General features: G+C 44.6%; 1 protein-coding gene across 2 annotated transcripts in view; it reads left to right on the forward strand.

Moving 5' to 3' along the window:
• Window positions 1–16709, forward strand: part of MYO18B (myosin XVIIIB) — an 810748-nt gene that overhangs the window by 131482 nt on the left and 662557 nt on the right. For both annotated transcript variants that reach the window (XM_089684120.1, XM_089684121.1), the window contains exon 11: window positions 1101–1201. In XM_089684120.1, the coding sequence (XP_089540246.1) occupies window positions 1101–1201 (101 nt within the window). The remainder of the gene's footprint in view (window positions 1–1100; window positions 1202–16709) is intronic.

Raw genomic sequence — 16709 nt, forward strand, 5'->3', positions numbered from 1 at the left:
TAACTTTTATCTCACAAAAAAGGAGGATAACAGGAATGATTAAGAAAGCCTACAACTTGTATTTTGGCTGCAAGATAGGAGACCAGGACAAGAGCTGGGCACCACATATATGCTGCAATTCTTGTGGGACGGCACTGGAGCAATGGTTGAATGGAAAAAAGGCATCTATGCCTTTCGCTGTGCCAATGATTTGGAGAGAGCCAACAGATCATGTTAGTAATTGTTACTTTTGTATGGTGCCTCCAATTGTAAAAGGGCTAAATAAGAAGAAAATGTTATCTGTGCACTATCCAAATATTCCATCGGCAATACGTCCAGTTCCTCATGGAGAGGGGCTACCAATTCCTAAAGCACCAGAATCCTTCGTGGTTGAGTCAAGTGAGGAAGAACCTGAAGCGTGTGGTCACGTGCAGTTGTAAGAGATAGCCCTTTCCTCGAATACAAGAGAAAAGCCAAGAGAAGCAAAACCGTCACAAACTGAAGACAAAACTAGTGAGAATCCTAAGTATTAAAATGATTCAACTTAGCTTATGGCTATAATTTTTCTTGGTAATCCTATGCAATATATTATGCCATTTAGGCTTTGTTATGTAGTCAATATCACTTGCTTTATATTTGTGGAAAGACATCTATCTATATAATTATTGTGCATTATGTAGTCATTACGCCTATAGTAGAAAACTTTCCGTTTACAGAAAAACTAGAGCCAATTGACAAATTTCATTGTTATATTTGAACTCAGAATGTGAAATTCATTAAGAAATGGATCCTTTTGTTTCCAAAACTGGCAAAAAATAAAAAGTTGTTGAACAGTGTTGAATCTTTCTCCAGCTCCCCAACTGAAACCCTGTGCAGATGTTTGAGCAGAGTGCTAGAGAAAGTCTTTGCAGGAATCTGGCCTTGCACCTGCGTCCAACTGATTGTGGTTGCAATGCTTTGCAGGTTCCTGCAAAACAAATTATAAAAGCACATTTTTCCCTAAAAAAAAGTGCATTTATTATTATTATATTTTTTTATTATTAAAAATGAGCTTAGCTTTTAAAATGCATCTTCTTTTCAGCCTAACTAAATATATAACTGTGTGTGTTTTTTTGTTGTAGACTATGCTACTGGAGAGGATCCGTGTGGCTCAACAGCCAGAAGGACAGAGCAACTTCAATGTGTTCTCTCAAATGCTGACTGGAGCAGACTTGGATCTAAAGTATGTTATTGTTGTATAGACTCATTGTCTTTTGGAAGAAGCTACACTAATCTATCATATGATTTCTGTCATGTATTGTTAACCGTTATCTGACCAATATACTACCATTAGCCTTATACACTCACTGGCCACTTTATTAGGTACACCTGTTAAATTGCTTGGTGACACAAATTACTAATCAGTCAATCATATGGGAGCAACTCAATGCATTTAGGTATGTAAACTTGGTAAAAACGACTTGCTGAAGTTCAAACCGAGCATCAGAATGGGGAAGAAAGGGGATTTAAGTGACTTCTAATGTGGCATGGTTGCTGGTGCCAGACGGGCTGGTCCGAGTATTTAAAAAACGGCTGATCTACTGAGATTTTCACGCACATCCATCTCTAGGGTTTACAGAGAATGGCCTTAAAAAGAGAGAATATCCAGTGAGCAGCAATTGTGTGGATGTAAATGCTTTGTTGATTTCAGAGGTCAGAGGTGAACGGGCAGACTGGCTGCTGTGGTATTCAGATGGTAGGGTCAGAAACAACATGAAAGAATTGATTCATCCTGCCTTGTATCAACGGTTCAGGCTGGTGGTAATGGTATAATGGCGTGGGGGATATTTTCTTGGCACTAGCAAGGTGTACCTAATAAAGTGGCTGGTGAGTGTACAGTATATTAGAGTTCTTAACCACTTCTCATCTGGCCCATGTACATAAACGGCCGGACGGGAACAGTGCAGGAGCAGGTTGCCATTCATAAATGATGCTCGGATTTACAGGCTGTGTGCGCTCCCTGGGAGAGCGCGGCACCGTGATCCGGTGCCCGTTGTGTCCGGGGGACACAGCGGAACACCTCTTTGTGAGGTCCAGATCATGTGATCACCGATTGGCCAATCAGTGATCCCTTGAATAGTAGTAAGCAAGATGTCACTTCTGACATCATTGCTTACTATTAGTGAAATCCGTGAATGATCACAGAGGTCACATGGTAAAAAGCTATTCACAACAGCCTTGTACCATGTGACAAGCTGTGACCAATCACAGCTCTCACAGTATTTCTCAATGGCTGCAAGAATGCAGTCAGAAAGAAAGAGAAATGATTGCTTTTACAGCCTTTATGGGTGTAAAAGCAATTAGTGTAATAAAAAACAAAAACAATCTCCATCACCCCTACAAGTAGTACAGTCTCAATTTTGAAAAATTATAATTTTTGGTTATAAACTAATTTGGGTTATTTTGTTTTTACTAAAAAGGTAACTGAATAAATGTTGGCCAAGATTTATGAAGAAAGATTATTTATTTGCAAAATTTTAAACGAAATATACTTTTTTAAAAAATTTTTTGGACTTTTTCATTTATATAGCAAAAAAAAAAATCCCAATGGTGAATAAATACCACCAAAATAAAGTTTTATCTGTGTCAAACATATGCTAAAAAATTCATATGGGTACAGTGTTGCATGACTACGCAATTGTCATTCAAAGTGTGATAGCACTGCAAGCTGAAAATTGGCCTAGACTGGAAGGGGGTCAAAGTGTCCGGACCTGAAGTGGATAAAGTGGAATTTCACTTTCTCAATCAACATTGACTATTTGTAATCCTTATGCTGCTAGCATTAGTAAAGAAGTCTTGGTTGAGAAAGGCTGCTCTAAGCAATGTTACTGTTGAACAATTTCTATGTAGCAGGTAGATTTTCCATTCAATTGATATCTGAAGGGGAACTCACTGTTTTAAGCACTAGATGGAGTACAACATCTACTGAATGCAAAGGACCATTGCAAGCATTTATTTTGTGATAATGTTCTGTAGTACATTTTCGGAGGTCAGTTGAAGCTCTTTTCACACATTTAACAGGCACTGCAAAGTGTTTATAACAGCCAAAAGGCAAATGCAGATGAGTGACTGCCCAGTAAATCAGACATTTCTGCATAAAATTTGCCAGTTCTGTTTTTATTAAACTGAACCGTTTCTAGAGCCTGTAGAATATTCCATGCACAGAGCTACAGTGGACATAAAAAGTCTATGCACCCCTGTTAAAATGTCAGGTTTCTGTGATGTACAAAAAATGAGATAAAGATAAATGATTTCAGAAATTTTCCACCTTTAATGTAGCCTATAAACTGTACAACTCAGTTGAACAACAATCTGAAATCGTTTAGGTGGAGGGAAGTAAAAATAAAAAACTAAAATAATATGGTTGCATAAGTGTGCACACCTTTAAACTAATACTTTGTTGAAGCACCTTTTGATTTTATTCCAGCACTCAGTATTTTTGGGTATGAGTCTATCAGCATAGCGCATCTTGACTTGGCAATATTTGCCCACTCTTCCTTGCAAAAACAGTCCAAATCTGTCAGATTGTGAGGGCATCTCCTGTGCACAGCCCTCTTCAGATCACCCCACAGATTTATGATCAGATTCAGGTCTGGGTCATTCCAAAACTTTCATCGTCTTCTGGTGAAGCCATTCCTTTGTTGATTTGGATGTATGCCTTGGGTCGTTGTCATGCTGAAAGATGAAGTTCCTTTTCAAGTTCAGCTTTCTAGCAGAAGCCTGAAGGTTTTGTGCCAATATTGACTGGTATTTGGAACTGTTCATAATTCCCTCTACCTTGACTAAGGCCCCAGTTCCAGCTGAAGAAAAACAGCCCCAAAGCATGATGCTGCCACCACCATATTTCACTGTGGGTATGGTGTTCTTTTGGTGATGGGCAGTGTTGTTTTTTCACCAAACATATCTTTTGGAATTATAGCTAAAAAGTTCAACCTTGGTTTCATCAGACCAGAACACATTTTCCCACATGCTTCTGGGAGACTTCAGATGTGTTTTTGCAAAATGTAGCCGGGCTTGGATGTTTTTCTTCATAAGAAAAGGCCTCAATCTTGTCACTCTACCCCATAGCCCAGACATATGAAGAATACGGGAGATTGTTGTCACATATGCCACACAGCCAGTACTTGCCACATATTCCTGCAGCTCCTTTAATGTTGTTGCAGGCCTCTTGGCAGCCTCTCAGACCAGTTTTCTTCTCGTCTTCATCAATTTTGGAGGGACGTCCAGTTCTTGGCAATGTCACTGTTGCATATTTTCTCCACTTGATGATGACTGTCTTCACTGTGTTCCATGGTATATCTAATGCCTTGAAAATTCTTTTGTACTCTTCTCCTGACTGATACCTTTTAACAATGAGATCCCTCTAATGCTTTGGAAGCTTTCTGCGGACCATGGCTTTTGCTTTAGGATGTGACTAAGAAATGTCAGGAAAGACCTACTAGAACAGCTGAACTTTATTTGAGGTTAATCAGAGGTACTTTAAATGATGACAGGTGTTTACTGACTCCTATTTAACATGATTTTGAATGTGATTGCTTAATTCTGAACACAGCTACATCCCCAGTTATGCAACCACATTATTTTAGTTTTTTTATGTTTACTCCCCCCCTAAAAGATTTCAGTTTGTTTTTCAATTGAGTTGCACAGTTTATAGGCCACATTAAAGGTGGAAAAAGTTCTGAAATGATTTATCTTTTTCTTTCTTTTTCTGATGTGGTGGTTTTCTGAATTTTGCTTACATTATCCCTTCAATGCCTATACAGTATGTTCAGTGAAGAAGGGTCATCATGTGTCCTCTACGGGATCCTATGTTTGGATGTAATTAATACGTCGCTAGCCATGCATTAGTATACTTCAATTGAAATTGCACTTGATAAAACCTAAGCTCATCTTGTATTTTTTAGCTAGCAGCAGCTTTCCACTTGGCAGTGATGAAGCCCTGGAGATTTTTACAAAAAGCTTCTAGCCATCGGTTATCGGCTTCATGTTATATTGACATTGCCTGTAAAGGATTTGATACATAGTTCAGGCAATGGGATTTTTACAGCCAGGGAATAGTCTGATTAATGTCCTGTGTCAAGACAAAGTCTAATGGAAATCAGGAGGGGGCTGATGCATAGTAAATGGGTAAACAGAGAGTCTTCTCGTCCTTAGCTATGACATTGCACAACTGACATCAGGTTCTTACATCTGCAAGCCATGTAGGGATGAGATAGATAGAACTTCATACTGCAAACTTACACAAGTTTAGACAGAAAGTGGGAACTTTATAGTGCTTTTGGTTGTAAAGGAAACCGGAACTACGTAGGCCCTTATTTGCTGATAATTCTTTATGAAAATACCAACCACCTGCTAGTCATGTTGATGAATCCAATGTGTGTGTGTGACAGCGCTGGACTGGAGAGTGGTGTGATATTTATGCAGGCTCAGTTATCCTTTAGGGGGCCAATACCCAATGAAGGTGTGGAAAGTGATGGAAAAGTTGCTCCGCAGAGTACTTTGGACAGGTGTAGAGGTGCACTCAATAGAAAAGTCACATTTGAAGCTATATTTAAGAGGTTTATTGAAGTTGACAGCTCACAGGTAACAGGTAAAGCCTGCGTTTTGGGGGGTACGCCTCCCTCTTCATCAGGGATAATAAATAGACAGCAAATAGAACTATAGACTTCAAAAATGACTGATGAGTATCTGGTCAAAGATAGAAAAAAGTAGATATATATTAGATAGGTCGCGAAGGAATCAAAGGTATGGTTTGTTCATTCAAATGGAAAACTCTTTGAGAATGATTAGCTCATGTAAAATATCAGTAATGTACAAAAAGGACAACAAATATATAAAATCATAAATACATAAAGATCGTTTGTAAAATCTGATCTGTACTTTGTTTGGGCAGTGGATACAGCAATGAATGTTCAGACAGTATTATCACTGATCTAACAAATCAATGCATGGGAGGCTATTAAATATCTATATATATTCATGGATCGGACTTGTTCCTGCTGCTTCCTAGCAAATCCTGTGAGCAGCGACTGGGGAGCGGGGCTGAGCTTCACTGTGTGTATCAATAGATGCATGAGTGCCCCCATACCAAGCAGCTTGCTATGGGGGCACTCAGAGAAGAGGAGGAGCCAGCAGCACCATTGGGAGACCTCAGAAGAGGAGGATTGGGGCTGCTCTGTGCAAAACCATTGCACAAAGCAAGTAATTTAATTATAACAGGTTTGTTATTTAAGAAACAAAATTTAAACCTTTTCAATCACTTTAAACTAGGGGAGTACTCTCAGTATACTGTAGCTAAACCAATACTTTATTGCCATAATTAAGAAGCATTTGTAATCGGGACTGTAGCTGATAACTGCTATGAACCATCTTATTCTGTTGCTCTCTATTATCCTTCTGCAGTGTGGTCAGGGTTAAACTGAATATTCATTAATGCAGAAGTGCAGCAGCCATCTTTAAGGAGACCATTTTGCATTGCTTGTCTATAGAGTGTCTCCAGAGCAGGGGGCAGCCATTTTGACTGGGTCTGGGTCAAGTGACTGGCTGATCCAACAGAGCAAGGAGAACTGGTCTGCACACTGCTGGGGAAATTAGTCCCTAGAGCAGCACAGCACTGGTCCTGGTATATTTTTTAAAAATATATTCTTCAGATTTTTTTTAACATGTAAAAATGTCATTTTAACATATATTTTTACATATATTTGTAAATGCATTCAAAAAACGTAAATTTGTATTTTTAAAGACATACAGTATATTTAAAATGTATTTTTAAAAATATTTTTCATATATTGTAATAAAAACAAAACAGTATTTTCTGGCGTATAAGACTACTTTTATACTTAAAAATATACCCCCAAAATTGGGGGTCGTCTTATACGTGGGGTATAAAATGTGAACCTTGAGTTTGTTTGGGTCAAGCTGGCTGGATGTGTGGTAAAACTGTACATACAGTATACCGCGCTGAGCCAAGCTGGCTCAAAACAAATGTCCCTATGACAGATTAATCTGTCAGCCCGCTGGATGTGCGGTATATACAGTATACTGCGCTGAGCCAAGCGGTTTCAAAACGTACCGGTACGTCCCTACTGTAATCAGCCCGCTGGATGCATTTATGTACGGTAGCTGCGGCTACATACAGTATACATTGGGCAATCACGGCGAGTGATGTATTCTACTAATGAATACAAAGCCTGCTCGGATTGGCTGAGTCAGAGAGGTGGGCTGATGATGTCACAACCTCAGCCAATCCGAGCAGGCTTTGTATGCATTAGTAGAATACATCGCTCACCGTGATTGGCCCAGCGTATACTGTATGTAGCCTCAGCTACTGTACATACACACATCCAGCGGGCTGATTACCGTAGGGACGTATTGGTACGTTTTGAACAGCTTGGCTCAGTATACTGTATATACCGCACATCCAGCGGGCTGACAGATTAATCTGTCAAAGGGACATTTGTTTTGAGCCAGCTTGGCTCAGTGCGGTATACTGTATGTACATTACTGCACATCCAGCGGGCTGTATATATACTGTATACTGTATGTAGCCGAAGCTACTGTATTACCGCACATCCAGCGGGCTGTATATATACTGTATACTGTATGTAGCCGAAGCTACCGTATTACCGCACATCCAGAGGTAACCATCTGATTTGGAATTTGATCCATATGATGACTGTCTTACAAATGTATCACAAGATGTCATTCATGAACTTATGATGTCAGAGGATGAACATGAGGATTTTGAAGGATTTTAAGTACCGGTAAGTCATAACCATTTCAATTAAAAAATCTGATGTTTTTAAATGGTGTCGCCTCAGAAGGGGGGTAGTCTTATACGGCAAGTATAGCCCAAAACCTATGTTTTAACTGGAAAATTAGAGGGTCGTCTTATACACCCAGTCGCCTTATACGCCGGTATATATAGAAATATAAGTTGAAATATATTGAAAATGGCCAAAATTGTAGCATTTCAAATATGTGTCAATATATTTGGAAAAAATATTTTTAAAATATATTTCAAATATATTTTTCTTCCACTTTATACTATCTGCACCTCATAGCCAACAGTCCAACACAATAGAATTTTTGTTATCCTATGGCAGCAATCACAAACATATGCATACACTTTTCTATGGATTGTAACTCTAAAATTACTAACACAGCAGGTTACCTCTACACTCTTATACAAATTGTCCCCAATACAATGAGGTACATTTTTGTAACAAAAATATTAAAAGAACATGATACAATGGTCAACCAACATTGTTAGTTGGAAATTCTGAAAAGGTTACTGGAGTCTGTTTGGAGGAAAACACCATAATTCTGGGCTGACAAGTGAATAGTACTGTATAAACTGGGTATCCTTTTATTTATTATTAAAAAGGGTAAAGCTTCCCTCCCATCACCCCCTACAGTTACTATGCTTCAATGCAGAGACATACTCACAGATGTTTTCTCTAACTGTTTCTATTTAGAGCATTACTGAACAATTGCAGAGATTCAGAATACTGAGGGTATAAAGAAGAGAAATGTATTAGCTAAACTCTATTGTAGACCTTCAGGGTTATTTAGATCTATTTATAATACAATTTGCCATGCAAATTTCTCAAACATTCACCCAGCTGTCACACAGTAATTTGTTTATTATGTTTTTCTTCCTTTGATCTTTAGCTCCATCTAGTGGCCATAATGCAGTATTCTTCCCATAATGAGGTATTTCAGGAGAATACCATAGTATTGCCACTAGATGGAGCTGATGATCAGAGGAAGTAAACATATAACACAAATGACTGTGATTATACCTGACAGCTGTGGAAATGTAGGAGATATCTGCACAGCAATTCTTTTTTTTTAATAAATAGACCTATAAGGGTTTCATTGTATTCATATTATGAATTTGGATGTTTCACTGACTTTTCATTATACTTTTAAATTAAGATGCCTAGATCCAGGATGGTGGGGATAAGAGTTTGCTAGATTAGAAGTCATGTTCTGTATTCTAGGAGAGTATTGAGCTCATTTATTGCAGGTCAAGGGGCTGTAATGATGTGTCATCTGTGATAACCTTCAGCAACCCATATAGGTTTATCTCAGAGCAGTAAGGACAAATGAGGATGGTTTCTGTGTTTGTGGGTTGCTGTACATTGTTCATGTCTATTTACCTTATTAAAGCAAATCTGGACTGAGATAATACCGAAAGTAGGATGCCATTGCTGAATTCCTCTTTTAAAAATCCTAACTGCCAGCCTGCTTTATTGCCCTATGAATCACTTACCTGGGACAGTATATTTAAAATTAGGTAGTAATTGCAGCTCCTGTTTTTCTCATAGTAAAATTTTCAGTTTTAGGACCCCCTCCACACTGTTTTGGTTTATTATGTTTTTCTTCCTTTGATCTTCAGCTCCATCTAGTGGCCATAATGCAGTATTTTTCCCATAATTAGGTATTTCAGGAGAATGCCACAGTATAGCCACTAGATGGAGCTGATGATCACAGGAAGCAAACAGTAAAATGTGTGTTGTAGAGCATGTTTATATGTGGATGATGTCATGATCTTCTCAGCCAATCAGAGGGGAGCTTTGTATTAATTCTGTGAGGGACCGCCGAGCGGCACCACTAGCACTCCACTGGTCAGGCGTGCCCAGAGCGCGGAGTCTAAGCCCCAGGGTACTTGTTCACCAGGGCCCCTGATGGTGGGGATGGACTTGTAGTACCCCGAGACCAGGTCGCCTCTGCTGAGCACACCTGTCAGTGGTAGTGGTGTTCGCCAGGGGCTCCAACCAGGGAGAGCCAGATGTGAGGAGGTCGGGTGACCCCGATGGGATGGATGGATGGATGGCTGAGCAAGTGCGTAGTCAGACAGGCCGAGTCGGTATTGTAGAGGACGGTAAGGTACAAGGGAGCAGGCAGAGAATCGTCGGGTCACACGCCAGGTCAGCAGCAGGAGGTCAGATCTAATAAGGGGCATCCAGGGAGAGAGGTCAGGCAAGCAAGGGTCTGGGCAGGAGAAATCAGCAAGGTCAAAGGCAATCCGGGTCAATAACTTACTAGGCACAGGTACAGGAACACAGGAAGCAGGTAAGACCAGAAGGCAACGAAATGACAGCTCAGGGACCTTTAAATATCCCGCCCTGCGCTGCCATTGGTGCCCAGCGGGCGGCCGCGGCTTCTACTGCGCATGCGCGAACTCGAACGCCGCGGCCGGCCCGGACCTAGTGCCCGTGCGCTGGGTGGAGCAGTGCGCCTGCGCCGAGCCCATCGCGGCGGGGATCGAGGAGATCCCTGACATTGCCCCCCCCCTACGGGCAACCTCCGGATGCCCACCCGATCTCTCCACCACGGGTGATCACGAAGAAACCCCCGGACAAGCCTAGGTGCATGGACATTATGGGCTGGCTCCCACGAATTGTCCTCAGGGCCGTAGCCCTTCCACTTGATGAGAAATTGGGTCTGGCCCCCCCTTCGTCGGCACTTCAGGATTGCCTCCACCTCGAATTCTTCTTCCTCTTCAACCGTTACGGCCTCCGGGGGCCTGGATTCCCGTTCTGGGAAGGCATCAGGGACTACTGGTTTCAACAGAGACACGTGGAAGACAGGGTGGACCTTGAGTGTCTCAGGGAGAACAAGTTCATAGGCCACCTCATTGACCATTCGTTTGATGCAAAAAGGGCCTATAAATTTAGGTCCCAACTTCTTTGACGGGCAGAGCAACCTCAAGTTCGACGTAGCCAGCCAAACCTTCTCTCCGGGCTGCAACACCAGATCCCCTCTTCGCTTCCTATTAAAAGCCCTCTTGTAGTCCTCTTGGGCTTGACGGATGGCTTCCTGTAGTTTCCTATTGTTGGAGGTGAAGAAGGTCAGTGCATCCTGTGTCGCTGGAATCGGGCATTCCGGGACCAACTCCGGGAGGAAGACAGGATGAAACCCATAGTTGGCGAAGAACGGGGACTGTCCAGTTGCTGAATGGGAAGCGTTGTTGTACGCGAATTCCACCAAAGGGAGGAGTGGCACCCAGTCGTCCTGAGAGAATGATGTGTAGCATCGAAGGTATTGCTCCAGGGTCTGATTGGTCCTTTCGGTCTGGCCATTGGTCTGAGGGTGAAAAGCCGAGGAAAGGGACAGCTTGATATCCAGGGCTTTGCACAATGCCCTCCAAAACCGCGAGGTAAACTGGACCCCACGGTCCGAGACGATGTCTTCGGGAACCCCATGCAGTCTAACGATCTCTCGGATGAAGACTTGCGCCGTCTCGGCTGCTGATGGGGTTTTCCGTAAAGGGATGAAATGGGCCATCTTGGACAAGCGGTCCACGACCACGAGAATTGCTGTGTGGTTCAGTGAAGGTGGAAGCTCGACTATGAAGTCCATGGAGATTTTCTGCCAGGGTCGTTCAGGGATGGGCAATGGACGTAGCAGGCCCCACGCCTTATTCCTTGAAGGCTTGTTCCGCTGGCAGATGGCACAGGAGCCCACGTAGTTCTTACAATCCTTGGCCATGTCCGGCCACCAGAAGGAACGTCGGAGAAGTTCCAGGGTCTTGACCGGCCCAAAATGTCCTGCCAGTGGATGGTCATGGCAATGTCCCAAGACTAAGGTTCGGGCATCCTCTGGCACCACAATCCGGTCCTCCCTCCATAGGAGTCCCTCCTTGTTCTGGAGGGGGGCCCCATCGGAGGTGGACATTGCTGTGGACGCTCTCAGGATCTCGGAGTGAAGGTTTGTCTGAAGGGCCAAGAAATTTCCTGCAGGAAGAATAGTGTCGGGCACTGGAATCTCCTTGGTGTCCTCGTACATGCGTGACAACGCGTCAGGCTTCGTGTTTTTCGAGCCGGGCCTGTATGTGATGTGGAACTGGAACCTCGAGAAAAACAATGCCCATCTTGCTTGTCGTGGGCGTAGACGTTTGGCCGTCCTCAGATATTCCAGGTTCTTGTGGTCCGTGAATATCAGGATGGGGTGGGAGGCACCTTCCAGCAGGTACCTCCATTCTTCTAAAGCGGTTTTGATAGCCAGTAGCTCGCGATCCCCAATGTCGTAGTTCCTCTCCGCAGGGGTAAGTTTCCGTGAAAAGAATGCTACTGGGTGGAGTAATTCCTTGGCGCCCTTCCGCTGGGAAAGGATGGAGCCAACCGCGTTTTCAGATGCATCTACTTCTAAGATGTAGGGCAGGGAGGCGTCGGGATGGCCCAGAATGGGTGCCGAGGTAAATAACCTTTTTAATGCTTCAAAAGCTTCCTGTGCCTCGGGCGTCCATCTGAATCGCGTCCCAAGCTTGGTTAACTGAGTGATGGGGGAGACCAGACCCGAGAAGTTCTTGATGAACTTCCGGTAAAAATTTGCGAACCCAATAAAACGTTGGACACTTTTCCTGTCCGTGGGTTCAGGCCAATCTAGGATCGCTGAGACCTTCTGAGGGTCCATTGCGACCCCCGTGGTGGAGATGATCAGACCCAGAAATGTAACGCTAGCCTGTTCAAAGCAGCATTTCTCTGCTTTAGCGTACAACCCGTGCTGCCGCAACCGCCCCAACACCTTTGATACATGTACCCTGTGCTCCCCCAGGGAGGATGAAAAAATTAAAATGTCGTCTAAGTAGACGATGACAAAGATGTCCAGGAAGTCCCTAAAGATGTCGTTCACAAAGTGTTGGAAGGTGGCTGGCGCATTGCACAACCCGAAAGGCATGACCAGGTACTCAAAATGGCCGAAACGGGTGCGGAAGGCCGTCTTCCACTCATCCCCCTCCCTTATGCGAACCAAATTGTAGGCTCCCCTTAAGTCCAACTTGGTAAACACTACTGCAGTTTTTAGGCTCTGGAATAATTCAGGTACCAGTGGTAATGGGTAACGATTTTTAACGGTGACCCTATTCAGCTCCCGATAGTCAATGCATGGCCTCAAAGTCTTGTCCTTCTTTTCTACAAAGAAGATCCCTGCACCTGCTGGGGAAGTGGAGGGACGGATAAATCCCTTTCGGAGGCTATCCTCAATATAGTCCTTCAGGGCCCCTAATTCTAGCTCAGAAAGGGGAAAAATTCGCCCGAACGGAATTTCCGAACCGGGCAACAGATCAATAGGACAGTCATATGGGCGGTGGGGGGGTAGAGCATCTGCTCCCCGTTCACTGAACACATCAAGAAACTCATGGTAGGCTGCAGGGATCACTTGTTTTAGGCTGTCATCCCCTTCAGAGCACAGGAGGACCTGGGGGACCTCCGGGCCCGAAGTTCGACACAGTTCCCGACAATATGGGGAAGGGAACGAGACAACCCCAGTTTCCCAGTCAATTTGGGGGTTATGGGCCCGCAACCAAGGGAGCCCCAGAATGACTGGGAAAAGGGGTGATGCAATAGCATCCAGGCGGAGGAGTTCCCGGTGCTGACCGGCAATGGAAGTCACAATGGAAGGGGTCTCCTGGTTAACCACCCCTGACTTTATCCGGGAACCATCAGCCAAAAAGATGTGAAACCCCTTCTCCTTTGGGCGGAGGGGAATACCCTGCTGGTGAGCAAAATTGATATCCACAAAACAGCTGCATGCCCCCGAATCAACTATGGCCGTCACCTCCACGGTCCTTTCTGAAAGCTGAAAGGAGAGGGGAACAACTAAGTACTGGGACGGGTTCATATTGCCAACAGATAAAGAAGATGAGGTGAACTTACTCAGTTTCTGCGGGCAGGAACGCACCATGTGACCAGCTTCGCCGCAGTACAGGCACAGATTCTGGGAGCGTCTGCGCTGGCGTTCCTCAGGCGATAGTTTAGGCCGAGCCAGGCCTAGCTGCATGGGTTCGGGAGCATCTTCAAACGGCAGGTTCTGGGTGCTTGGCCTAGTATGTTGACTGGATCCCTGAAATGACCCCCAGGGATTTCCGCGACCCTGACCAGACCTCTCCAATCTGCGCTCCCGTAGTCTACGGTCAATTTTGATAGTGAGTGCAATCAGGTCCTCTAATGTCTCGGGCACCTCCACCCGGGCGAGCTCGTCTTTCAGAGCCTCTGATAGGCCCATACGAAACTGGTGCAAGAGTGCGAACTCGTTCCAACGAGTGTCACCCATCCAGCGCCTAAAGTCAGAGGCGTATTCCTCAGCCACCCGCCGACCTTGTCGGAGTGCGTATAATGTGGCCTCGGCCGAGGCTGCCCGTTGTGGGTCATCATATAAGATGGCCATAGCGTTAAAGAAGCTGTCGACCGTAACCAGGTGAGGGTCATTGTTTCCCCTTAGTCGGTGGGCCCAGTCTTGGGGTTCACCCTGCAACAGGGAGACAACAAACCCCACTTTCACTGATTCCGTCAAAAAGGTCCGTGGCTGCAGTTCAAAATAGAGCAGACAGGAGTCACGGAATGACCGAAAGCGTGTGCGATCCCCATGGAAGCGCTCGGGTAAGGGTACTCGGGGTTCCGCCATAGGGAGTGATGTGGGAGGCCCAGGAGCCGGCTCATGGACTGCTGCGACCGGTGGTGCAGGAGCCGGGGCCTGTGAAACAGGAACAGAGATGGTGCAGGCCTGAAACCGATTCTCGATCTGCAGACATCTGTCCTGTAATGTGTTTACAGCTTGCGTCAGGGTAGCCAGGTGCCTGCAAACCTCGTCCAACGGGGAGAGTCCTCCTCGAGGCTCAGTCATGGCCTTCTGGTACTGTGAGGGACCGCCGAGCGGCACCACTAGCACTCCACTGGTCAGGCGTGCCCAGAGCGCGGAGTCTAAGCCCCAGGGTACTTGTTCACCAGGGCCCCTGATGGTGGGGATGGACTTGTAGTACCCCGAGACCAGGTCGCCTCTGCTGAGCACACCTGTCAGTGGTAGTGGTGTTCGCCAGGGGCTCCAACCAGGGAGAGCCAGATGTGAGGAGGTCGGGTGACCCCGATGGGATGGATGGATGGATGGCTGAGCAAGTGCGTAGTCAGACAGGCCGAGTCGGTATTGTAGAGGACGGTAAGGTACAAGGGAGCAGGCAGAGAATCGTCGGGTCACACGCCAGGTCAGCAGCAGGAGGTCAGATCTAATAAGGGGCATCCAGGGAGAGAGCTCAGGCAAGCAAGGGTCTGGGCAGGAGAAATCAGCAAGGTCAAAGGCAATCCGGGTCAATAACTTACTAGGCACAGGTACAGGAACACAGGAAGCAGGTAAGACCAGAAGGCAACGAAATGACAGCTCAGGGACCTTTAAATATCCCGCCCTGCGCTGCCATTGGTGCCCAGCGGGTGGCCGCGGCTTCTACTGCGCATGCGCGAACTCGAACGCCGCGGCCGGCCCGGACCTAGTGCCCGTGCGCTGGGTGGAGCAGTGCGCCTGCGCCGAGCCCATCGCGGCGGGGATCGAGGAGATCCCTGACAAATTCATAGAATACAAAGCTTCCTGTAAATGGTAAAGCAGCACTCAGCCGATTGTGTTTCAGGAGCAGGTTGAGAATTTCCAAGCATACTCCTGGAACCAAGCACCGTATACTGTATATAGCTGATGCTATGTACAGTTTATACAGCACTTCCAGCACGCACACCTTTTAGTGAAGGAAATAGCTTGTTTGGGTTAGCTTGGTCCAAACCAACTATTGAAAGATACATTAAACATGGATTTAGGCTTTAATAATACATCATTAAATGTAATTTTTGAATGCAGGCAGTGTAAGCACCTGAATCTGACCTAGCATCTGCCTCTTGCAGACTCTTTATAGCAGAAATGGGTTGGAAATGGAAGACACAGCCAATACGTTCATGAGTTTAGAAGAAGCATGCTGATAGGAGGAAAAAGCAGAGTGACAGGGAGATGAACTCATCACTGTGCTGCTTCAACTTTCACTGTCCAGTCACAGGCTGAGGCAGGTCCAGGATACCCTGGTTGACGACTTACAGTACAGGCTTTTTTTTGCACTTTTTGGCACTTTCACTTTACTGTATAGCACTTTATACTTGCATTTTGGATTTCTATATGCTAAAAAGGTATTAGGATTGGATAAGCGCAGCTCCTATTTATAGGTTTTTTTGAGTACGAATAAGGACACTTAACACGAGTTTATTTATTGGATATTCTGTGTGTTTATCACCAATTTAGGTCATAAAGGTGACCCTTACACCAGTGTTTTTCACTTTTTTTGTGTTATCACATTTATAGCACTTTATTATATTATATATTATATGTTTAGTTATTAGTTAGCGCTGCACCATTTACTATATTACTTTTTTCGTATAGCTTTTTAGCCCCAGTTCATAGTATGAATTGCACAGGAACATGCTGCGCATTCTTGTGCAATTCACATGTGATCTAGTGTGGTGAGATTTGAGCCCATTCATTTTTAATGGGCTCAGATTGCGCTGCATCTCACCATAAGTAGGGCATGCACTACTTTTGGAAATGCACTGCAACTGGATTGAATATTACTTTTGTACCATGCAGTCTGGTGCAGTTTGCAACCTGTGTTTGGGGTATCATTAACGTAACATTGACACCCGTTGCAGATTGCAACTTCAGTGCATTTTGAATGTGGTGTGGGAAACACTGAATGTGGGTTTCTCTGCACTGCTTTTTAGTGTGAATCTAGCTTTAGGAATTGATTCACTGAGGCTGGGTTCACATATATGCGGTGCGGTATATTGCATGTGATTTGCATAGGAACCGTATCGCATTCCTGTACAAATCAAATGCGATTTGTGTGCGGTGTGATTGGATCCACACATTTTGTATGGCTC

The sequence above is a fragment of the Staurois parvus genome, unplaced genomic scaffold (assembly GCF_062004578.1).
Source record: "Staurois parvus isolate SC_StPar_1 unplaced genomic scaffold, SC_StPar_1.0 ptg000336l, whole genome shotgun sequence".
Taxonomy (NCBI): Eukaryota; Metazoa; Chordata; class Amphibia; order Anura; family Ranidae; genus Staurois; species Staurois parvus.